The 25,111-nt window shown below is 45.5% G+C and overlaps 1 protein-coding gene and 1 long non-coding RNA gene across 3 annotated transcripts in view; one reads left to right on the forward strand and one right to left on the reverse strand.

Annotated features, from left to right (window-relative positions):
• On the forward strand, positions 1-23,905 carry LOC116441405. Of its 2 annotated transcripts, XR_004239056.1 has the most exons (4): positions 69-329; positions 13,207-13,320; positions 17,539-17,668; positions 21,489-23,905. It is a non-coding gene; the product is annotated as an uncharacterized LOC116441405 (long non-coding RNA). The 2 variants fall into 2 exon arrangements; XR_004239057.1 differs by lacking the exon at positions 17,539-17,668 and having other exon boundaries at positions 1-329.
• Positions 14,059-25,111, reverse strand: part of LOC116441404 (calpain-14-like) — a 24,425-nt gene continuing 13,372 nt past the window's right edge. Inside the window, exons 12-21 of the mRNA XM_032103256.1 lie at positions 24,450-24,655; positions 23,885-23,921; positions 22,969-23,031; positions 21,351-21,408; positions 19,535-19,599; positions 19,028-19,096; positions 18,833-18,911; positions 17,615-17,731; positions 16,855-16,910; positions 14,059-16,572 (exon numbers count right to left, since the gene is read on the reverse strand). Of these exons, the coding sequence (XP_031959147.1) occupies positions 16,546-16,572; positions 16,855-16,910; positions 17,615-17,731; positions 18,833-18,911; positions 19,028-19,096; positions 19,535-19,599; positions 21,351-21,408; positions 22,969-23,031; positions 23,885-23,921; positions 24,450-24,655 (777 nt within the window). The 3' untranslated portion in view covers positions 14,059-16,545. The remainder of the gene's footprint in view (positions 16,573-16,854; positions 16,911-17,614; positions 17,732-18,832; positions 18,912-19,027; positions 19,097-19,534; positions 19,600-21,350; positions 21,409-22,968; positions 23,032-23,884; positions 23,922-24,449; positions 24,656-25,111) is intronic.

Below are 25,111 nucleotides of genomic sequence, written 5' to 3' on the forward strand. Positions count from 1 at the left end.
AGCCGGGCTGGTGCCCGGGAAGCCGCTGCCCTGCCCGCTCTGCGCCGGCGGGGAGGCAGCCCCGGGGACGGGGACACCGCGGGGTGCGGGGGTGTCTGTGTGTAACCGGGGACGCCCATCCCTCTGCCCTCGCTCCGTGAGTGACTCCGGGCCACTTCCACGCGAGGGGATGCGCGGGGCTGGGCAGCGCCGCTGCGAGTTTGGCCCGGGTCGGTCCCGGTCCCCGCCCGACTCCGGGGCGAGAGGAGGCCAGCGCTCAACAACACAGAGGAGGCTCAGACATGATGGGAAGATTAATTTAACCAATTGAAACAGCAGGGGGAATTCAGGTAGGTGGAATTTAATTACTGGATTTGGAAGAGAAGATGTGTGTCTCCAGAGCTGTCAGGAACACTTAAAAAATAAAATCATAATCATCAGCTGTTGTTATTCCGGCAGCAGCTTGGTGCTGGGCCATGGTCCTGCGGGGATGGCCTGCAGCCGTAATCCCTGTCCCATGGGGTGTTCCTTGCTGGCTCCATACACAGCCCCAGCACAGCAGGCCTGTCCACACAGGGCAGCCAAAGTGGGAATTACAGACCTTGCTGAGGGGAAAAAAAACCTAGCACAACTACAGAGTAGGACTCCAGAAAAGAGCTGTCTCACACAGCTATCCCTGCTCACCTGCCTGACACTGCGCTTCCGATCTTGCCACTGACAAGTACTACATGAGCTGAGCAAACCTTTGCAGAAGACATTAGAGAATAAATTAAGTATTGGAGCAGATGTGAGTCATTCATGTTAGTACAAAAACTACAGAACAAACCCCATAAAAACAGGAATCCATGCATAAAGTAACATATGGAATGAAATAGAGATAAGATGTCAAATGCTGGAAAGTCCAATGCACATGTTGTAAACAACCGCTCCTATGCATTTCCCACACACTCCTCCTGGCTTTATTATTTCCTGCAGTTGTTTTCTGTCACTTGCTAATTTATCATTTGTGATCTTCATCCTCTGTCCTCCTCTGATTTATTTCCAGGGCTCAATAAGCCCTTCTCCCTAACATAATCCATGCCTCTCAGGCCCAACATTCACAGAAAGATGCCCAGATAAAAATTTCATTAGCATCCACAAAAAGGGACATTTCTCTTTCTTTGTTTTAAAGCTGTGCGACTTTGAAACACCTTTACCAGAATGAGGAAATTCAGGTCCAGCAGGCAGTTAGTTTGAACTTTGTGGAAGGATCAGGACTAACCAAGTGGGAAGAGGGCAGAAAGCCCTCATGCCCTGGTGAGCCACCAACCTGATGTCACATGGGAAGCCCAAACCAGCCTGAAAATGCAAACTGTTCCCATGGCATGTGTCATTTGTCATGCCAATTAACCTTCCTCAGCCCTATGCAGGGTAGCTGGACCATCACACTCCACCTCTGCCAGCATAAGACATCTCTGCCCAACCTAGTTAGGACCTACAGGTACTGCTCTCCCCCCAAACTGTTGCCTTATGCTTTTTCCTGACACCTAAGGTAAAACACCTGAAAAGCTTTCAGCAGCTGAGGCACATGGGTAGTAGTTTTTACATGGTTTATAGTTATCTTCTTGCCTTATGCTCACCCCTGCTATTGGGACAGACTGGTTGCTACTTCCCACATTCCTTCTTTGGATCAGGAATGGCTTTCTGACCAAAAATATCACCTTGCCACAAGAAGAAAATAGCCACTGGTGTTTTCCTGCCTGGGACAAAGTGACCTTGGCTGCTGTTACACAGTGTTCCCCCAACACATTTGCAGAGGGTGCTGAGTTTTTCCTATGAGACCTCCCTCTGTGCTAGGAGAGTTTTTCCAGATAAAGGTACCTGGAGGGTGTTATCATTCAAAGCTGGATTAAAAACCTTGTCTTTTTTGTAGGTCAGACTTTCAGGGGAAGCTATTATGAAATACAGAGGGGAAGTATAGAAAATATCAAGGAAATACATTACAAGTTAGATTACAGGTAAGGTAATAAATAGGACATACCTGACAAAAATGCAATCAGATAATGCTTTCTTATTACCTTGAGAAACAACTCCCTCTGCTGAGGGAAAGCTTCACTGGCAGGGCTCGGTGCTGTGATGGATAACTCGCTGTGCCCAGCAGAGAACGGGCAAAAACACTTCCCCGCTGGCACTGCCACCACTCCAGCGAGGAGGGGACACTGTACAAATCCCCGCGCTGTGCAGGTGTCCCACGTGGAGGCAGGAGACTCGAGGAGCTCTAGCAATGCGTCGTCTCCAAGGAAGTATATTCCTCCTGACGGCGTGCCTGTGTGCTGGGACAGATAATGTATCATGCAGATGATGGTAACAGCTATTTAAACAAGAATAAGGCAAGAATACAAATCTGGAGGTTCAGAGTTATTTGAAAGTCCGTAGACTTTCAGAGACTCATATAAAAATCCTACTGCAATTCCATTAAAACGTGGCAATAAAAAAAAAATATTCTGTTGCATTATTGACCCATATCTTTGCCATTTTTCTAATTTTTCGTCTGCCAGTCTCAGCTGCTTCACAGGTGAGGCCCATAACATACTACCTGTTTCCAACAGAGCAAAATTTACAGGCAGTGCAGCCAGAGACAGGAAAAAAGCCTAGGAAATGGGTGGCCAGCATTTGTTGGTATCAGCATTGAAAAGCTGATGAAAGTAACTGTTTCATGAAGGCAAAAATAGGACATGAGTTCTGAGTGGGAGGTGGACTCTTCACAATCACAGCTTCAGGCAATGGCCCTTCAGGGTCCTTTAAGGAATGGGTGGAAGGGGAAAGTAGCTTTCCTTGCTGTTTCAAGGGCATCTGTAAAGCACATTTCAAGGAAATCTAATCTCACTGGTTCTACAAACCAGCTGGGCACTGCTTCAGTGCAGTTTTTACTAGGAATGTTCTTGGGTTTGAGTTCAGTTCACATCTGATATTCCATCCAGAGAATGTTTCTTTTCCAAAAGGATCACAAATACTTGGCAGTTTTTTCTCAGAAAGTTGAAAGGGGCTTAAACAGATACAGTCAAGAAGTGATCAGAGGAAAGGATCAAAATCCACCCTCAGCTTGGGATACTAAGGAGTCTCAACTGAACATGGGAGGTTATTGTAAGATGGAAGAACCCCAGTGAGCTCCGGATTGAAAGGGGCTTCTAGGACAGAGAGCTCTCTATTGCCAGGGGAGGATCTGGTTCAGTCAGTGGCTTGGGGTAGCCCAGCACTCACTGCTGTTCATGGCAGTGCACCATCCCCATGAAGAGGTGCTGCTTGTGGTAGCACAAATATCAGAAAGACTGTGCAAAAAATAGGAGATCAGCATTTGAAAGGGTCAGCATGGTAATATGGGGTTATACAGAGTGTTGGATTTCATTCAGTGGTCAGTGGCACCTCTGTGGTGCGTGCTCCAGGCTCGAGGGAAGAAGCTCATTCAGAAGTTTTTCTCCCACTCCTGGCAGAGGGTGTGCTACACTTACTGAATTTAACCACATTGAGGAGAGGGCCAGGAGAGGAGGGAGAGCACAACGAGCTGCTCCCAAATAGCTGTTTTGGCAAGTGCTGAGCATTGGCGTGTTTCAGCAGGAGCCCAGCTGTCCCTCGTCACCAGCAGCAGAGGTGCCAGCCTGGGTGCAGAGGCTCCAGGACAGCAAGCCAGCACATGCCCTGGCCCAGCACCACCCCACAGCCCCAGCCTGCTCCCAGGGCTGACTCACAACTATTTGATACCCCTCCATGGGTGGAGCTGTGCTTCAAATGTGAACAGTCATGTCAGTGACTTCCAGGTTTATATTTACTACTGGAACAAAGTTCCCTTTTCAGACCTGTAGCTGTTCAAAAAGCCTCTGGGTCACTCGGTCAGTATGAGGAGAGGAAGGGGAGAAGTCCTTTGCACAGGAGCAAGGAGAGTGTTGCTTTGCCCTGGGGGACCCCCAGCCCTGCAGCACTTGACACCACTGTGCCGTGGGCTCGTGGCAAGGTGCTGCAGGGGCACAATTGTGTGCTCAGCTGGGGGTTCCTACCCACAGCTACCATCACACACAGCCCTCTGCGTTGTGAGGGCAGCAAGGGCTCTCTGCCACTTCAGGCAGTACCTTGCCACCTCAAAAACCAGCTTCCCTGGCAGCTGTTGAAGATAATGTGAAGAGTATCCCACATTTTTGTGGCAGGTAAGATCTGCCTTTATTTTTGTGCTGTAACGGAAGCCAAAAAAATCAAACCAATGCTTATATGAAAAATGTTCTCCCTGTGTGCCCTTGGAGAAGATGAAAAATGTTAGAGACAGCTCTGGCCTAATACCAGAAGAATTGTAAGTTAAAGTGTTAAAAAAACAAAACCAAAAACTTTCTAGTTGGCTGTCTCCTCTCCCTTGCTGAGGTAACAGAGCTGTAGCTTGTCCTACACATGCAGTTTAAACGGGAGGGTCAAACGTGAAGCTGTGAAGCACTCACCTTCTCCTCTCGGGTGATGATACCGCTGTGCACCTCCTCACCTACTGCTACACTCAGAAAGGGAAATACAGGAGTCCCTGCAGACTTTTTGCCACTATTAATGTTGCAAGCAGATCTCTTCCAGTACCTCTAAAGGATTTTTTTCCATTTAATTAAACCGCAAGCATGCTTCTCTAGCAAACTTTCCACGATGGCATCTCCAGTTAATTAAACGTTTAAGCTGTCAGGAAATGCTATGCATTAAAAAAAATAAAATAAAGAGGAGAGCTACTTTAATAGCATTTGTTAATTGAAGCTCTCATCAAGTCAGCTGCAGCAACACAAGCTGCTTCCCGAGTCGATGGGCAAGAGCACACATCCAGACATTTGCCTGCAATTCCTACAAGTCAGACTCCCACCTCCAGGCTAGTGTCTATGGCACTGATGGATGAGGCAGCACTGAGCTCCCTCATCATTGGAACAAATACAAAGACTTCTCTGTAGTAAAACTGGAGGAAGGCTGGGGGGAATTCTTGCTTATCACAAGGTATTTTCCATCTCTAGCAACTGCAATCAAATGGGCACCCACTTGCACTTGTGTTTAATTCACATGCTCCCCAGTCCCTGTCTCCATTTCCTGGAGCACAGGTTTTTCTGGATTAGATGCAGCCTTTACCCACAGCATTTACAGGTGCCTAGTGATGCCAATCCAAGCAGGCGTGGGAACAAGGGCAAAAGCAATGGGAGATTTGATGGGAGACACATTGACTTCAGTATGTAACTGAGGGACATTTTAGCAAAGAACAGCTCCCTTGGACAGTGCTCTTCCACTGAAACCACCTTCAATACTGTTCACTGGTTGGTCTTGACCAGCTCTGCCTCTGGGTTTTATTGCTACAATAAAGTCTTCTGGATCTTGTCTGTCCGATATATGTCTCTGGTGCTTGTTAGTCTCTCCTGATGCTCCCAGTTTCTGGAAAAAGCCTCTGGATAAGCAATGGCTCCTGATCCCACAGCCTGGTTTTTCAGTATTCTGCCTAGCTCCAGGTCACTGCACCAGCAACCAGTGGAAGGCACTGCAAATGGCCACAAAGGGGCATTTGAGACCAAAAGCAGCAGAGAGTTTTATGAGCCAAGTAGCAGCAAACAATCAATAAACAGAGCCCAGGGCAGGTGAATCTTTACCAGCAGCTGAGCCTGTGAGGTCCCGGGCACCCTGCAGTTCTCAGCACAGCTCTAGTAAAGCACATGCTCCTGGCGGACCCCAGTGCTGCTGGGACATCACAGGGGAAGCAAAGCTGCTCACTGCCTCCCAAGGAGCTGTGCTCCTGTGTGCATTCACACATGTGCACACGCACACACTCACCACCATCCGTCTCTAAAAGCAGAGAACCCTGCCCGAATTCAGACCAAACCCCTTTGTTTCTTTCAATACACTAAATCAGTCCCTTTTAGCTAGCTGCAGGACTGTGTCTCTTAGACACATTGAAGCCCATAATTGTGGTTTGGACAGGTGACACTCAACAGAATAAAGAACAAGTCATGTGATGGGCGAGAGAACGCATGAGCTAAAGTAAAGCTTTGTCCTTAAAGCACCTTTAATGCCTCTGTCCTTTTGTGTGCAGGTGTTAAGCAGATTTCAGAATTAAATCTCTATTTCTGGGATATGTAAGTGTGGCCCAATGCCAGCTGGGATCTAGGCATCTATTAACACAGCTGGCAATATGTAATATTGCACCAGGCACTTTTTGGGAAGGAGGGTTTTCACAGCTGGGTGGAAAGTTTTACCCTCATCTTCTTCCTGTAAAATTTTCCATAGAAAAAATTCCTGACTGTTTATCTCTCCCTTCTCCTGAGGGATACAAAACCTGGAGACAGTGAGCCACACATCACCTTACTTCTTAAGATTTTAATCCCATTATTTAGGTGAAGTGTCTAGGAATAGACATTTCTTCACATACAATCCAATGCTTTAAGCGTAAAGACAGTGATTTCTATTTGATCAGGCAACCTCCCTCTCTCAGTACAAAAGCTCCAAGGGGCTATCAACTAACCCCACAGCTCCCTGAGAAACAGTTAACAAGCAGTTGCTCTGTGCAAAAAGAGTGAGTAACGTCAAGGTCTGTGCTTGCTCCATTCAATCTTTTCATAGGATCCACTGTGATCTCCTACACAAAAACACACAGGGTGCTAGAAATCCAGCCTACCTACAAGGGAACAGTATTCTACCCTGAACATGCTCAGGTGGATTAACATCTCCTTTCCCATCACCAAATCATTGCTGTTGGTTAGACAGCAAAGCAGCAGCTTGATTCCCTTGCTAGCAGGACAAAATTTCAAGGCTGCTGTTTAGAAAACAAAGTAATGTTTAATTGCACACATTTGTTTTGCTGTTATTGAGCAAGAACAAGTCAGAAGCCCAACAGCATTATTTTTCTTTCCCCACATAGAACCTCATGAATGCATTCAAACCTGTTAGAGTTTGTTAGTCCCAGAGGGTCTTGTTGAACCAGAACGATCAATAGATGCAAACAGAGCAGGTAAAGAGGCAATCAGGGCCCTAGAAACTTGAAATATTTTCCATTAGGACGCCTTAATAACTTCCCCTGAACAAGTATTTCAATGGCTGGTGCTACAAGCAAGGAGACATCCCAGCAGCCTGGGTGATACACACAAGGGATGAAAAGCATTTTGGTTTTACTACCCAGAGCAAAATGTGCTCTGGACAGCAAGATGTTCTCCAAATAGCTTGGGCCATCCTATGCAGGAGAGGTATTTCACAGGAACTTCTGCATATGGAAGATAATTGGAGGGAACCGTTCCAGCGTTCGGGGTTCTGATCTCCTCGCAGTAATGAGCACACAAGCAGGGGATGCATATGCATGAGAACATAATTAAGAGTGGTAAAACCTGGAAGATTTTCAAACTCTGTGGCAATTACCAACTTAAGCACACAAAAAATTAAGATAGCCTTATACCCAAAGGAAAGTTATTATTCAAAGTGCCTTGCCTCATTATAGTTAGCTGGAGCTCAAACAGCAGGCTGGTGAGCAGGGGAGAGCTGCCTTCCATTAGCAGCAGGTGCTCTCCCTGAGATGGAGGCAGGATGCTGGCATCCTTCTGCTCTTGCTGAGACATCTCAAACGGTCCCAGAATGCTTCATGGGGACAAAAATAGAAAGCAGAGGGCACACATGACTGGCAGCTTGGGCTCCCCTGTTGCTCTTTGGGCCTCTCTGGTGAAGAGCGTTCATGGACAGAGAGCTATCCTGTGTAAATAGATTCACTAAATAAATGTGGTAATTATACTGAATATTATTCTCAGTAGAAATAGCAGCAGGGAAGTGATTTGCATAAGAAATGTGGATTATTCATGTAAATGAATGTGTTATTTGTTTATAGAAAAGATTAAGTCTTGTCTAAAGACCTAGAACTCAGCTATACATAAAAGCAAACACTTAACCAGTTTTTCATGCCTCCACTGTGCTCTGCCCACCTTTATCAAATTCATCTTTGCAGTACTACCTATGTTTTTCTCATCAGTCCATTTTGCTAAAGCTCAAATTCCCCTCAGTGCAGAGGATAGTTAATCTTCTCTAGGGAGCCTGTTTGGGCTGCCACTGAAGAATCTTTAGTGGAAGCCAGGCTTTTAATCTTTGTTTCAGCAAGCTGAGCCTAGTGCCAGGAGAAAAAGGAGTGGTTTCTAGGTTTGAAGAGCTGTACAAAAAGCCTGACTTGGGAGGATGACTCCTTTAATTTCCCTCCTCCATGTGCTGAATGCAAGGAGGGGCTCAGGTCCCAGGCTGGCTGTCCCTGCACAGTCCAGAAGCAGCCAGGAGTAGCCTCAGTTTGGGGGGCAATAGGACAGGTGACCATATCCTTGACAGCCCCCAAGAGTTGGGCTACTGATGGGCACTGTGTGCCCACCTCCCAAGCTCTGTGCCACCCCATGGCCTGCTCACCCTTGGAGTACTTTCACCCTGCTACCCGAGCAATGCAGAAGGGGTTGATCCCTCTGCAACCACCTCCTGTTAACATCACAACAGCCTCAACCCTCAGCGCAGCAATCCCCAGGCCAGGGTTATTCACCAAAGGAAAAACACTGACTGAACACAAAGAGCAGAAAGGCAGCCTCAGCTGACGCTGCAGGACCTTCACCCTGCCATTCACCCCTGCAAAACAGCGAGCTCAGCTCCTGGACCCAGCCTGGGAAGGGCACAAGCACCCAGCACAGCCTGTTAGGAAAGCAGCTTTACCAACCACCAGGAGACATTCTCTCTAGGCTTTGCTAACTAAGGCAGCTCTTCTTATATTGCCGTCTGCATCCTGGGCTCTATCAAAGGAAGCAAAGCCAGCAGGTCCAGGGAGGGGATTCTCTCCCTCTAATCGTGAGATTCTGCTCTCATGAGACTCCACCTGGAGTACTGAACCAGCCCTGGGACTCCCAACATAGGAAGGATGTGGACCTGTCAGAGCGAGTCCAGAGGAGGCGATGAAGATGCTCAGAGGGCTGAAGCATCTCTCCTCCAAAGACAGGAGGAGAGAGCTGGGCTTGTTCAGCGTGGAGAAGCCTCCATGGAGAGCTTAGAGCACCTTCCAGTACCTTGAGGGGGGCACACAAGAAAGCTGGAGAGGGATTTTTTACATGAGCAGGTAGTGATAAGACAAGGGGGAGTGGCTTTAAACTGAATGAGGGTAAGATTTAGACTAGATATAAGGAAGACATTTTTTCCAATGAAGATGGTGAGCCACTAGAACATGTTGCCCAGAGAGGTGGCAGATGACCTGTCCCTGGAAACATTCAAAGCCAGTTTGGACAAAGCTCTGAGTAATCTGGTCTATTTGAAGATATCCCTGCTTACTGCAGAAGGGTTGGGCTGGATGACCTTTAAAAGTCCTTTCCAACCCAACTTATTCTATGATTCTATATGCCAAGTCATTGAGGAGAAGCATTCTCAGCTGATCCTAACTTTCAGGTGTATGCAGCAGTATGGGTCACCTGAGGATCTGTTGCCTCTGGTTGTTTTAAATAATTTGAGAAAGGAAGAATATCTGCCTCGCAGCAGGAAGGGCTTATTTCCTGTCACAGTAAGCTCTCCAGGGACAGCTGTGTCTAGCTCAGGTTCTGGCACTTGAATTCAGCAAGGTAATGTGGCCACAGCTTCCTTCAGCTCCATCAGGTGGTCAGAGCTGACAGAAGTTCTTTGATGTTCTACAGACTCATTGCACCATTTTTTGTAATTTAAAGAGTAGTCTGGAGGAATGGCACCTCCACATGGCCTTTCCACCAAATTCCCCTTGTCATTTTGTACTTCCAAGTACTTGTAAACAATAAAAATAAAAATAAAAATAAAAACTAAATGGGAGTTCCTTCTACTGGACTCAACAGTTTATTCTTGCAGCATATGAATTTTGTTCTGTTAATTCATCCCCTAAATTCTTTATGTGCTTAGCTACGTGCTAGTTTGATAGAGTATCCCTTTCTTTTTTTGCATTTGATACAATTAAAGTTCTGCAAAACTCAGCGGTTTAAACTCTTGGAAACTTGTGCACATTGGAAAATATTGATCCATACGGAGGACGCTGTGAAGTGCCCAAGCCTTGCTCCCACGCTCTGCCCTGCAAAGTAGAAAAGCAAGCTGAAATGGAAATTGAGCTCTCAGTAATGTTCAACTTAGCTGTTCAAAAATAATGAGCCCTTCAGATCAAACTACTTTGGAGATGCTCAGGGTTATTTCTCTTGTCCGTATTTGCCTGGTGAGTGTTGGGAGGCCAAGAGTCAGAGTCCCTGCGGACAAGCATCTTAACAGCAGGCTGACATTTCCCAGCCTCACTGAAGGAGAAGTTGTGCACAAGGGATTCAGCATGGGCTTTACCTGGGTTTCAGAGAAGAGCTCTGAGACAAGTAGGGCTTCAACTTAAAATAAGACTGCCAGTGGTCTGTCCCACACCTCTCATGGGTGCCATCGGACCCAGGTGCTGGGACACGTGGCCCAGCATGAGCCAGTTCCTGCAGGACTTCAGACACCAGTTTGCAGAGCTGGAGCTAATGAACAGCTGGAGTTAATGTTGGCCAGAGGATCAGGGGGAACACCTCAGCCCTTCAGTGTTAGTCTTTTGGTACATGTGTACCTATGCCCTAAGAGGAGGAGACAGTTTTTAAGACTAGGATTATGACTCAGATGAGATCTGACATTAAGGAGCAGCTAGGAAGAGTGGGTGATGCTGAGATTGTTTTCTTTTCCCTTTTAAAGGGGAACACAATACATTACAATAAACATCCAAGCTGCAGAGAAGGGTCAACAAGGGTGTGCTTGTATGCTCCAAAGGAGCACAAAAAACACCTACTCCATTAATAGGGGGCTGTACCCAAAGACTTACAGAGCAAGCATGGTCCCAGTTTCTGAAGCAGTATTCCAAGCTAACTCTTTGGTTTTGGAGAGGGCTGTGGAAAGGGAGAGACTATGGTAATGGGACAATCACAGACATAATCCCACTCCTGCATCCTCTGGAAGCTCAGTGTTTAGCTGCAGAGGCAGGAGCCCTCAGCAGCCTCACCCCAGGCAAAAAGCAGCACTGCTGCTGCTGGCAGCCAGGCTGAAAGCACCTACTCAGGGTAGCTTAAGACCAAATTTCTTACTCTTGAGCTCCAGCTCTTCAGCAGTGCAGAGCTGCTTTCAAGCAGTAAGTCATTTATGTCTAGCTGCAGCATATTTATGAGAAAGAAATCCTGCTTTTACCTGAGGAAAGAAAGCTACTTTAGAGCAACTACCTCTTTCATTTCACCTCGCTTAATGAGCACCAGCTATAGACATCCTTCTTGTAGCCACATTTCCAGGAGCATGAAGAACTCTGTGTGGTTCTGCAGGGTTCTTAGCTTTTAACCCTTCCCTCCACATTTGATATGTGCATGACAAGTTAGGGAAGAAAAAAAAAAAAAAAAGGGTCTTTTAAAATTGTAACACTTCATAGCAATCACATTTTGGGTCTTTTTAATCTGAAAATGTAATTCCCACATTTGTATGTGGTTCATTGCAAATATTCCATCAAAATGTGCTGCAAGAGAAAACCGGATTTATAATTGCTGTTCTCTTAATGGAGATCCCCTGTGCTAGATTATGAGTGGAAATTTTCTTCCTCAACAGCAGTAGCAAAGTCCATTTTTCTTGTCTCACACAACAGCTGAAAATTTCTACAAAAAACAAGTTTGTTTTCAACCTGACTCTTACTGTGAGTTGGAGTTCCAAGGATCAACACGATGGTCCAGCTACAACATTAATAGCAATAAAGGGGACAAGTAATTCAGCCAAGAATAATTTTCTAGGACACTTATGGCACTAATTCAATAACAAAAAAGTAGCAGATAAGCCCAGGTAGAGAGCACTTCTGCCTGGTATCTGCAGCCACCACAATGCCAAGTGTGTCCTTTGCAAGTGGCATCACTCTCTGGCACTGCCAGGCTGGGTAGAATTAGTCCGGATTTTGTAGGTTTTTTCCTTTATCTGTGGAATGTCAGCTTCCTACATTACATGGCTGATGTGAGCAAAACAAAGGTCTGCCTGCACTGGAAGGGAGCGCGATGGAGACATTCATTTCCCCAGAATAGGTAGTGTAACAAATCAATCCTGACTGCACTGATAAATTGAACTTCAAGCTTGGTGATACTGCTTTTCAGGTCTAATTCAGTGTAAGACACAGCAGGAAGGAAAGGCAAAGGCACTCGTTAGCATTTCATTCTGCAAGGAGCTGCTCCCTGAGCAGGGGAGGGGAAAAAAAAAGATTTTTTCGCCTTCTTTTTCAGCACAGTATTGCAACAGTTTTTAAGGAAGGTGATATGGGGTTCACAGGAAGATGTGGGGGTGTGTGTGCAGATAGAGGTGCAGAAGAACTACCCAGAGATCACTGGCTTCTTGCCAAGCCCCCAACCTTGGGATAGGGTCATAACTTGAGCTCCTGCATGCCAACAAGAAAGAAGCGTTGCTTATGGGGAAAATCCGGTTCCCAGCAGGAGGAGGATTCCAGAGCAGCAATGCTGTGGTATGCAGAGGGATGAGGACCTCAAGAGGCTGAGGTCCAGGTCAAATCTTCTCTCTTAACAGAGCCCCAGGCTGAACACAGACCACTCCCTCGGGGAACTGCAGAAGTACTTTTAAGCACACAGCAAGTCCTGCTCTTGTGTCACATAGTAGCCATCACCCTGGGGAACCCGATCTTTCTCCCCTCGGCACTGTGGCACTGTAAATAACAACAAAGGGGATTTTTGCCCTTCAATTTTCTGAATCTGGATGCAAAGATCATACCTCTGTATCACACTCCAGCTTTTCACCCTCTTCCATAGGTTTGCATGAAACACTGACCTGAACAGCTCACAGAGGAAATAAAGTAAGACTTAAGGTTTGCAAATTTTGAAATCCCGTTGTCTGAATTGAGTCTCCTGGTGGGGTTGTTGCACTGGAGAGGGGGTGAGTGAGGACTGGTGGACACTTGGATTTAGCAGTGGCTTTGACCCCATATTCCCATATTGTCTCTTCACTCCCATCACTGCCCTGTGCAAAGGTCTGCACTAGTGGGACACTTTGCACCCCCTCTCCTCAGTGGACACTTTTCAGGCAGCACCTGCCCCTGGAAACAGGCTCTTCCTTCCAAAAGCTCCAAAGTCCTCATTTTTATGGTGCCAGTCCAATGACAACTTGCCCTTTAGAGGTCCATTTGTGGGTTGTGGAGTTAGGATTACAGATACTGCTTAATCAAAACCAAAGCAACATTATTTATTCATTCATTCCACACAGAGCATCATGTGGTGTGATCAAAGTCTGCTGGCACAGCTTGGACAGCTCTAATAGTGCAGTAGCCACTTGCATGAATGTAATACCTCCCAGAAAAGGACTGCAATATGTTTTCAGGTAAGGCAGAAGTCCTGGTGGCCCCACTGTAAAACTGGCAAAAGGAGAGATGTGACCTCAGACTGAGAATTACACTGCAGTGTCTCAACAGCATTTAATTGATTACCCAGAAAGGCAGAAATACTCAATCTGTGTGTTTCTATCTCAGACTGGTATCTGCTGTACCCCAACTGTACCCTCAACATGTGCACCAACTATATCCAGGAAACATGAAATACTTCCAGTTGTGTGTATTTGCAGCAATAAGCTCTAGCTGAAGACTTTGTTTGTAAAGGGTTGATTAGTTCCTTTCAATTTCATCTCAGTCTTATTGTTACAGTATATCTCACCCTCCATCTCCTCTTCCCACTCCAGACATTATTTGCTATTCTTGCACCTGCCTTTTCAAAAAGGACTTTTATTAGCAATACTAGTCTCAAGCCACAGTCCCACTTTTCTTTCATTTCTGCCAGAGCAATACCACCCACTGCAAAGCTCAGCATCCCTGTAAATGCTGTGGTTACAAACGAATGCATCCTTCAGCAGCATTTCAGACCATTTCTTCACAATGCACATTGTAAATGAGGAGTAATATATCTTCAGAATTGCCCAGAAAACATTATTCTGTTAGCAATATAAAAGCTTCACAGTGTCCGAGTAGGTGCCCTTGCCAAAAACATTTTATTGTGAGCCAAATAATTCAGTTTGAATTGTACATGGTTTGGTATAATCATTCCAGTAAAGCATTCTTTACAATTCTGTAACAGCAAGTCACATGGCTCAATAAAGTTTATTGCTGCAAATGCTTAGTGATTCATGGCATGGATGAATTCTGTTTCTTTCCTGGATCAAGTAATCAATAGCAAAATAATCTCCCTGCAATTACATTGCTCTGCATTAAAGAGGTGCGAAGTAAGTAAGTACAAAATCTGATAGAAAAAACAATGTGTACAACATTAAAATGAACTGCAGTTTGAAACTGGGTGTCCTGCACCAGCTTTGCAAACAGCCTGTGGCAGAGGTATGTCCAGCACACTCCCAGCCTTAAATGACACTTGCTCACTTCGTGCAACAAACCCAGTTGGGACCAACAGATTTCCATCCCACCATGTCCAACAGAGCCTGCTGTGAACACTCTGCACTCACATAGATCCCCTGGACATCCCCATGGGTGCCAGGGACCATCCTTTCCAGAGCGTGCTGAGAAAAGCGGGACCTGCGCTGCCTCAACCAACGTTTTTGGTTCTTCCAGCGCTGCTCCTGCACACAGTAAATCAGTGTTTATAACAGCCCCTGCTGAGTTGAGTGCAAATTAAATCAGGCTAATTTAGTTTGCACCATCATGTTCAGCTGCGAGTCACAGAAGGAAACAGAGGCATGTGTTGAGAGGGGAGCTGCTGACGGAGCCTCCTCAGGAGCCCGGCAGGACACGGAGCCTTTTCAGGGGCCCAGCGGGACACGGAGCCCTCGGCTGCTCCAGGGGCCCTCGGTGTCCCTGCTCCCTCCAGCCTGCTCTGCTTCACAGACCTGAACCCTGTGGCTCCAGTGACACCACACTAGGTCACTCCCAATAGATGATAGATACATCATCTGTAATAAACAAGTACCAACACAGCCATCTATTTATCTGGTTCTAACAGTTTTCTCATAAAAACAGGAGGAAAGTGATATTGCTTAGAAACAGACGGTTCTGGGGAATAAAGTGCATGCTGTTGTTTTTACTGTTTAATGCCTCCTGACTGGGAACACTTATATGCAAAGGAGTTCCTCTATAAATATGCTTATGCTATTGCACAGGCCTCAGTGCAGTGGTAAGCACATCCCTGAGCTCAGTCTTTTGCCCATGTTTACTTTCTTATCCACAGTCCACCTCATTCCTGAATCTCACATGCACTCTGAAAAAATATTTATAAGATTAAGCACCTAAAAAGTCACAAAAAGCCAGAGGGAAGGCTGCCTGTGCAAGCTTAATATAACTTCTTCCTACAAAGGTATTAGAGTATGGTCTTTCATTAGATGTTCATTCCCATTGGAGCTCTGTTTCATTTAGCACCCAGACTCAGACTAGGCTGTGCACTGTAAAGGAGCCACAACTGAGCTGTCTGCAGGAATGCAAAAAAGATTTTAATGAAAAGAAAAAAATAAAAGCAGCAACCTGTAACAGGCACTTAGCATGGAAATTTTCAGCCCAAATAAATGAATGGTAAGAAAGTGCAAAAGGATCCTACAGATAAATGCATCAAGTAACTCTCTCATGGATTTTGACTGAATAGTGAATAGTCCCATTTATATCATGTTCTCTAATGCTGTTCACAGCCACACACCCAGGTTGCACTATTTAATTAGCTACAACCTACATTTGTCTGCATCCTTTAGAAGTACACACACACACGCTCACCCTATATAAAAACTGATAAATATCCAAATGTTTTACCAGACAGCTCCTGTATCATGCTACTGAGAACATTCATTCCCTGCCAGTCTCCGGTGACTTAAAAACAATATGGGATCAGTTTACTTTTCACTGTACTGTACTTTTCAATCTGCAGAGAAAACCCACTGCCTTTCTGAAATAAATACTCAATCATCATACAACAAACAGCTGGAGGCCCAGCTCATCACTTGGTCAAACCAAATTAGGGTCACTTCAATAGGGCAGTGCTAACTTAGAAAAGCAAAAGAGATGGTTTGAATACTTGCAAATCATCTTTCCAAGTTAGGGCTAGGGAAGAGTGTTCATTCGTTCTGTGAGTCCCTACCCCTTCTTTCCCAGAAGCACACAGACTCCAGTCCTCTACCATGGGCCTAGCAGGTACAGAACTGGGATCCCTCTCTCAGGGGACAAGCTACTGAGGACAGGGGCCATTCCCCTCCCAGACTCGAGAGCCCCAACACCAAGCACAGCCCCTGGGCACTACCACAGTGTGTGCCTATGACAGCAGCATTACATCAGCATGAAGTAGGTGACCCCAAACACTCAGCCACCATGCTCCAGGGTGTCACACTATGCACTCGTAGTGGTTGGCATCCAACGGTCTCTCCTCAGTAGGGCTGTCTGAAGTGAAACAGGACTCAAAATAAATATGTTAATTAGCAAAACTTCAGTTCACCAAGTCTATGAGCTTGTCTGTGAACAGGTTAAGTCTGCTTGAGGGAAAGACTTTTCATATGAAGTAAAAAGTTGAAACAAGGCAGCCTTCCTCATGCTGGTGCAGGTCTGGTTGTCCCCTCCTCTACAGCATTGCTTCAGGAGTAAAGTGTCATCATCATCCACTGTAAAATAATATGGAAAGGGGGTTGAAATAATCCATCCCTGTGAGAGCTCTGCCATACTCCCACCTGGACTGGGCTATGGGGCATTGGAGATATTCTGCCTCCAGCAGGAATAGAAGCCATAATAAAGCAGAAGGCTTAGGAGCCTGAACCTCCTTGTTGTTTGTAACCTGCCCTGTAAGTGGTCAGTTAAAGATACCTTTTCTAATACCACAGAACAAAGCATGCAGTGCCACATGCAACCAAGGGGCCTGCACCTGACAGTCAGGGAATGGGCTTTACCTCAGATTCCCGGAGATATATCCCTTTGCCATCTTGTGTTAAGTTGCGAAAGGCCTCTGCAAAAGAAGTAAATGAGGAGCATTAACTTGATAGCCAAGAGATCACCACAGCCAAGACACTGTCTCAGGAAAAACCCCAAAGGCAGAGTTTGTAGGCTAGTCTCAAGTGCATGTGAGCTTCTCTGTTCTGTCACTGGAACATCCCTGAAGGCTGGAATACTGGGAGCAGCTGAATAAAGTCAGGCATGTTACTGGCTGCCCATGCATCTGTGAAACCTCAAAATGCAGGAGGTCCCAACCCGACCCACCACAATTTTGAGACATGTGCAAAGTGTCTACAGCATGATCTGAGTATCAGCTGTCTCATCCTCACAACTGCAGTCCATCAAAGACATATTTCAAAGCTTTCTTCTTCCTGGAAAAGATATATTTAAAGGCTGTCCTCTTCATGGGAAACTAGTAGTCTTCATCTGCAATTTTCTTGCTTCTTCCTACAGAAGGCTGGTGCCAACCTGCAGAGAGCTTAATCACTCTGATACGTGCAGCTCAGATGTCTGTAGGCAGGGACTGGTGGGGGGGTAAAGAGAGAGCTTGATTTCCTCTTTATCTATCCCTTGCTTTAAATTGATTACTCTTGGTTTATTCAGAAATCCAGCTCTGCTAATTTTGACCTTGCCACTGCCAGTGGGAGCAGCATCAGAGGGGCCAGGGCTCAGCTGGCAACCCAGCTTGCCAGGCCAGACACGGAGCGCCAGCCTCACCTCCCATGATCTCCACTCGAAGCATGAAGCAAACAAAGCTCTCAAAGCTGATCTGTAAGTCAGGGTCACCATATCTGATTGCCATCAAATTACAGACTTCATTGCTGAGTGAAATGCCTACATAAAATGGGGAGTGGGGGGGGGAAGGAAAACAGAATGAGATGGCACAACTGAGTGGTCTTCATCTCTTCTCCAACAGCTTTGTTTTTCAAGCCTGGCTTAAGATAATCAAATATTAGCCAGCCCAAATGAGACCTCTACATGAAGATATCTCCTCCAAATTTAAAATGGTTCAGATCTGCTCCCCTATACTTAGAGCTGGAATAAAATACAAATAGGCCTCTTTTGCTCATGGGATATGAGGGTAATTGCAGCACTGGGTTTAAGAGCAATATTCCCAAGAGGGTAGGAAAGGAGATGAAAAAGAAAATCCAGAGGAAGCTCATACAGAAAGCATCAGACCCAAAGTCTAGCAGCAGCATTTGCTAGGAATAAAAGCATTTTCTATTCATGGCCTGGGATTTTAGTTTGCTTTAGCAGAGGTCTGCCTGGGTTTCTCACTGTGCTTTCACTGACTCAGATGAACTGGGTGAACATGCACCAAAAAGAGGAATGATATTTAAAGTGTAAACATGCAAAAGAAGCTACAAGACTGAGCACCAGCCCCCACACAACACCCAGCAATAGCAACAGAGCTTGGTCCAGTATTTGGATCCATATGTATCATCTGCCATTTCTAGATCAAGTCTCAGACACTGCATTAGTGAAGTCTGGCACCAGTATTGTCTCCGTGCAAGTCCCACACTTCCAGATTTGGTCCCTGAGCTGTCATCTTCAGCAGAGGTAGCAATTTAATAGGAGCTAGATCTGGCCTCCTGCATCCACACAACCCCACAAATCTTTTAAAATTCAATTAGCAACACACAGGAAGGGATTTCAAAATTGGGTCTGAAATAGGCAGACACTTGTTTCAGACAACTCTCAGTGTGAGACCACACTGAGAAAAGAGTGAGCAGCCCATCCCATGGCAAAATAATTTTCAGAAGTGTTTACCCAGCTAAAGAAGGAAGAAGAGATGGCCAAGGCCATGCAAATGATACTGTTTTCCACTTCTCCTGGGCTCTACACACAGTTATCAAGATGTTTCCCAGCCCTGTGCTTTTTTTCAGCTTTCATGAGCAAGAAGATGAGACTTGCCAAAACATGCTGTGGGCTCACCTGTCTCCTGTACAGCTGCATGCAGCTCCACAAGGTCAAGCTTTCCTGATGTGTTGGTGTCTCTCTTCTGGAAAACTTCCTGTGGGGTGAGGGAGTATTTTTAAACAAACCAAACCACCCAAAACCCAACAGATGATACCAAAGGGATTGTGAGCAGGGAGATATTGAAGGGAGGCATGGAAATTGTTGTCATACCAAATAGAAAAGCAGTCTTTTCCACAGGACTCTGAATTCCTGGATACTCAGTGTGCCAGTGGCATTCAGCTTAGTGGGCGAATTAAGGTCAAAACATCTCAATTAAACATTAGCGAGCACCCATTACATATATTACAAAATAAGAAAAAACAAAACCAAACCAAAAACCTAAAAAAATCCCAAAACTTACAGCAATTCCAACATCCATGCAATTATAATATGAGGATAATGATTTCCTAGCCCACATGCCTATTTATAGGCTTGACCCTCCTCCCACTAAAGTCAATGGAAACCTGGCTGCTGATTTCAGAAGCGGCAGGAATCAACCCTTTCCCAAACCAGCTGCATTCTGTCACAGCTGAACTATTATTATGGGGGGTGAGAAGTTCAATAAGCAGGGCCATGTCCTGGTGGTAAAGAAATCACAGTAACACCCAGTCTGCCCTAAGAAATAATGCTCTGCTGAAGTATTACATAAGTCAGAAGTATCACTCATGACAAGGATACATCCAGGAGTGCCAAGATACCCTGGCAGGAATCCAGACTGAAACTCAGGCGAAAACTCTGGAGATCTGGAGAGAGAACAAAAAAAAACAAACCAAAAAATTGTTTTGGGGAGTCATTGAACATCTCTCAGAAAAAATGGACTCTCACAAAATTCCCCCTCACTTGAGAGGGCTCAGGCCCCAAAGCCTTTGTGAAACTTTACACCCACTTGAGAAGATGTATCTTTTTATGATGATAAAAATATGAGGCAACAGGATGGATTCTACTAGTCTCAGAAAATCCAATATGAGCTCCCTGCAGGCATGTAATATAGAATGAAATATGGTACACTATCTCCAGCTATTAGAGAAAATGGAAGGAAAAGGACATCCAAAGCTCTAATCCCAAACAGAATTTACTGCATGACCTTGAGCAAAGTCACTTGACCTGAAGAGCTTTGGGGAACAGCACTCCAAATTAATTGAAACCCTTGTACTAAGCATCTTTCTCTCCCTCTCTTTCACAGACACAGTGCCAGCTCTGTTAATATAATTAAAAGTACAGGCACTGCTGAAAACATGATGCTGCCTCAAAGCTTAGCATTCCTCGTTCATATATAAATTACATTAAGAGTAACAGAAATAAGCTCTAATCCCACTGCAAATCGTGATTAGAGTTGGTCTGTACCTTCTACTGAGTAAGGGACAGAATCATAACTCACCAATTCCTTCTCTGCAGAAAGTTAAGATGCTTTAATAATTTTAATATTGTAATTCCCTGTTTAGTAAATCTGAATCAACTACTGTAAAGATTTTTAAATTGCTGTCTTAAAATCAATAACTTATGAAAAGTAAAGGCTCCCTGTTCAATATAGTTTTCTCACAGATAAGACAGTGCCTGGTGGGTCAGTTCACAAGGACAGAGGAACTATCCTCGTCCACCTTTGTAGAAAGGAGAGTAATGTCAAATTGAGTTTAGGTGGAAAAGGCATCACATCAGTCTTTTGATTTTCTTCTTTGTTGCCTGTAATGGCTGGGCAGAGTATTTTCTGTGTTGCATATTGGTTGTTACCAGTGCAGAAACTGGGAAGAAAATCTGGATTCATCATTGTATCTGTAATTTCATTGTCATTGTTCACAGAAAACAGCCACTGCAATGCCTCACTGCTGTCCAGGTAGTGTTATTTGTTACCAAGGTCCAAAGTGTGAGCCTGTGGAGTGCTCTGGGCTGGCCCCAGCAGAATGGACGTCACACATGAGAGAGACCAGCCCAGGGCTCACCTGGCTCTCACAAGCATGAGTTACACAGGCCACCTGCACCTCATCCTGTCCCCCAAACACAGAGCAAGGAGCAGCCCTATGCATGCACAGCAGGGAAGAGTAAATAGAAACAGCAGCATGGACCAGGCACATGAAAGTAAAGACAAGACCCTCCTCCATCACAGAAATTCCTACAGACCAGGCTTTCCACATCTAATTTGGTCCTGCTGAGACTGCAGCAGTGGCACAGGGTGAAATGAGATTCAGTTTCAGAATCAAAGCTGAGGTCAGGCTGGGTTTGGAGGTCAAATTAAGAATCTGCATCCATGCTTGTTCTCCCTCCTCATTCTTTCAGTTGTTGAAATTCAAACTAGATTAGCTCTGCTTATAAAATTTCTGCCAGGTTGATTCAAACCCAGTCAAATCCTTTGCTCTGGAAATCTAATATGGCATCAGAAGAGTCAGTTCAGTCAGACTGAAGCCAGTTTCACTTCCCAGAATTCAAGAAATAGATACAGGAGCTGAGGCTTTTCTCTGAGAGGGCTTATTTTACAGAAACATTATTTCTCAGCACTTACTTCTCCAAGATATATTATTCAAGATCCTCTGGAGCTGAACAGCATTTATTTCAGGATTCTGCAATATGGAAGAGAATTTTAATTTTTTTTTTTTTCCTAAGTATTAAATCACTTTTTTCCCCTCTTTTGTTTTCCCAGCATGTCCCATCTTCATTCTCTGCTTTTCTGGCCCTACTCCAGCCACTGTGAAAATCAATAGAAGAGACTCCCTTTGAATATGACAAGATTCTGAGCCTGCAAGAGCTGCAGTGTGCTCTGGGCTAAGTTCTCAGGGCTCCACACAGATCAATGCAGTAGTGCAGATTTCCACTGAGTGAGGATGCAGACCGTTAACCTTTCAGCCCTGCTGTCCCACCAAGCACACTGTCAAGAGACCTGCTTTAAACATTCCCCTTTTATCATTTACAAACAAAAAAAAAGAAGGAAACTTTGGAACACTTCTCCCCAAACTTTTCAAAGCAGAGACTCCCCCTCCCGCTTGTCATACTAAAGTTTACAGATCTTTTGGAAGCTGCGACAATCATTTCTTTGGAGGATTTTTTAAAATGTCACTCTTCAAAAATAAAAACCTGCTTTCAGATCATTGAGACATGCCAGGGTAAAGCTTTCAGAAATGGCAGTACCGCCTCTGCCTCTGTGTGTACTTGGACATCCTGACAGCAAAGGACCAGCACCTCACAGTATGTGGCAATTTCTAGCACATCAAAGCCACACTGTTCTCAAAACCAAAATCTTAAACAAGTGGAAAAAAGTGAAAGCATTCCTTGTTTTTAGTAACAGCTTCCTTCAAAATATTCCTATTAAAAGTGCAAATTTGTTTTTGTGAAATTGTGTTTGCCAAATACGGGGTATGATGCTAAATAAACGCAGTGACCTTTTCTGAAAGGTGAAACACTTGCATCCCTCACCATAGTTAATGGGATCCCTGATGGTCAGCTCCACCCCAAATCAGGCCAGAGAGAACACTAAAAAGAATCTTTCACAGTAAGGGTCACATTTGACTAGAAAAATTAGGGGGAAAAGGAGATGGTGGGACATCCAGTATCTATTTCACCTCTCAAAGCAAGTTAGTTGCCATCCAGCTGTGATGAAGTATGTGTGAGACAAGATTTCAGGGGTGCTCTCTATGAATGTAAGAAACCCCAAAGGGTAGGATGGATCCACACAGCCCATCACTTTGTCCCCAGTACAGGCAATAGGAATTAACGTTTAGGGAGAGCACGTGAGCCTGGTCAGCTTCTGCAGTCCATTCTGCTGTTTCCCTGTTGGAAAAGTGATCTTAGAGGGTACATCCCTGCCCAGTCCTTCAGTATTTGTTTATGGACTTTCTTCCCATCAGTTTGCTAGTACCTTCTGAGCCTCTTGATACTGTCACATCAAGTTCCAGGCACTGACACCATGTTGTGCAGAGAAGTGTGCCTGTCTCAATGCTGTCATATTGCTAAGCTTCACGGGCCAATTTGCTGCGTGGAGTCATCACTGTACAGAGTCCAACCTCCTCTCCATAGCCCCTCTCTGTTCTCCACACTTCCACAGACCTCCCTTGAATATCAACATGCTTTTACTTTCACAGAGCTACATAATAGCTCTGGAGGAGCTTACTCATGCAAGCACTTACCCGTTCAAAATGTTTTGTGAAGAAATCCTCCCAAATCTTGCCTTCATACCTATCAACAATTTCCTTTAAGACATTAAAAAAAAAAAAATCATTAGAAATCATTTACTTGCATGAGAAAAACATTGTCAACCAAGTAATAAAGATGCTTTCCCAGAATTGCATTCCATTCCCTGCCCTTCTCGCCACCCTGTAATGAGTGTTGCATCACTACCACAGCCCACTGCTAAGATACCTCCCCACACCAGAGAAGTGCTATTTCTTGGAGAAAAATACTCAGACAACACTTAGTGGGGAGAAACATTCCCCTCACCACACTCCAAGCTGTGCAAAGCATGGGGCCCACTCTGTGCCACAAAGAGAGAAGGGTCTCTGTCCTCCTTTATGCAGCCCAACAGAGGAGATGAAAGCAGGAAAGGCCCTGTTTATGCCAGGGGAACAGACTATGCTATAAATTCCCTGGCACAAGCTGCAGATGTGCGTGTACTGCTGCTGAGACCAGGTATTTTGAAAATAACCTTTAGGCTGCTGCATGGGAATAGTACTGCTAAGGTCCCATAACGTCTTCAAAGCTTTGAAGGCATGAAAGGGACAGGGAGAAGTGCAAGAATGGACCATGAGTCTCCAAAAAGCCATGAACAGGAAAGACTGCAGAGCAAGGAAGATGGTATCACTAAAAGATCTTTGCAAAAAGGCAACTAAGCTGTCTAAAGTTTTGCCTGTCCCCCACATTTGACTGCATCTGTCCCCTTGGTCCAAAGGACTGTCTGTAAACCCAGGCTGTGCTCTCAAAAGTGCTGTAACACAAGCATTGACATTCTCACTCAGCCTCTTCTCTAGGGCAGAGCAACAGTAAAAACCCAACATTCAGAGCTGTAGATTGAACCACAGACCTCCCACTCCCCTCACACCCACTCACCTTAGAGAGGGTGAAGCTCGTGTTCCCACCCATTTCCCTGGAGATGCAAAAAAGCAGACACATTAAGGAGAGATCTCAGAACTGTGTGTTTGTCTCACCACAGGTGGCATCCCCCTTCCCCAGATGGGGCCCCAACCTGCTCTTGCAGCATGTGTTTTATTCTCTGGTGTTACAGCAAGGGAAGGCCTCATGTCCATACAGCATCCCAAAAGCTGCTGGCATTTGAAGTATGCAAAGCACCATTTCTGTAAAAGCAACTGTCCCAGCTTTGCCAGCAGGGACTCATGGCAAACTAAGCTAAAAAGCTCTTATCATTCTCACAGTCTCAAATGTGAGCATGCTGCAAGGGTTGTGTGGGCCTAGCCCACCAGCCTTTTTTGAAAGGACAAGGCCAAAAACTTCCAACCACTAAGAGTCCTAAGGCAGGAGAAACCCACAGCCAGACTCTCTGAAATACATGGTGCTGCTTTTTACAGAGTAAAGTCTTTATGCTGTCCTCACTAGACTAGAAAGACCAGACCTTCCCAGAGAATTAGGTGCTGGCAGAGGGGCAGCAGCATCTCACCGAAGAATGTGCTTCCTGGAGAAGACCCGCAGGATGAACTCAGACTCTTGCTGAGGCTCCAGGGTGGATGGGACAATCACATAGACACAAGGCTCCAGATGGAAGTCACAAGTCACTTCCCGCTCATCAAGGAAAACCGGGTGCTTGTTCACAGGCCGATGTCGGGTGAAGAAACCTGGGGGCAGCTTTCTGTTGCTCTCCTGGTACTGTTCAGGGAAGAAAGAGAAGAGAAACGTGTTCTGCCCCAGCTGAACACGCGGACAAAAGGCGTGTGGAGGATTCACGGGCAGGACACAGCCAGCCGGCCTTCACATCTCAGCCTGTTTTACAGCACAAGCAGGTAACAGAGCCCAAAGGACTGTCTCCTCCCAGGACATGGTGGTTCTCACTGTGCAGCACCCTTGCTCAGTACTAATATGACCAAGCACTGGGCTTCCCGCAACTTACAAAAAAAATAACTCTACTTGTAAGGAACAGCAACAAGGACTGGGAAGGAGAAGCCATTGCTGTCAAAGTGGCTACTGCAAAATTCTTTGCCATACTGGCCAAAATGACTGCAGGCAGGAACTGCTCCAGAGACTGGCCTTCACTGGCCAGAACACCTCTCTTTTCCCACAGGGACCACGTACTTTGTCCCCAGCTTGTCCTCTGCACTAGGGGTG

This window comes from Corvus moneduloides, chromosome 3, assembly GCF_009650955.1.
Source record: "Corvus moneduloides isolate bCorMon1 chromosome 3, bCorMon1.pri, whole genome shotgun sequence".
Taxonomy (NCBI): domain Eukaryota; kingdom Metazoa; phylum Chordata; class Aves; order Passeriformes; family Corvidae; genus Corvus; species Corvus moneduloides.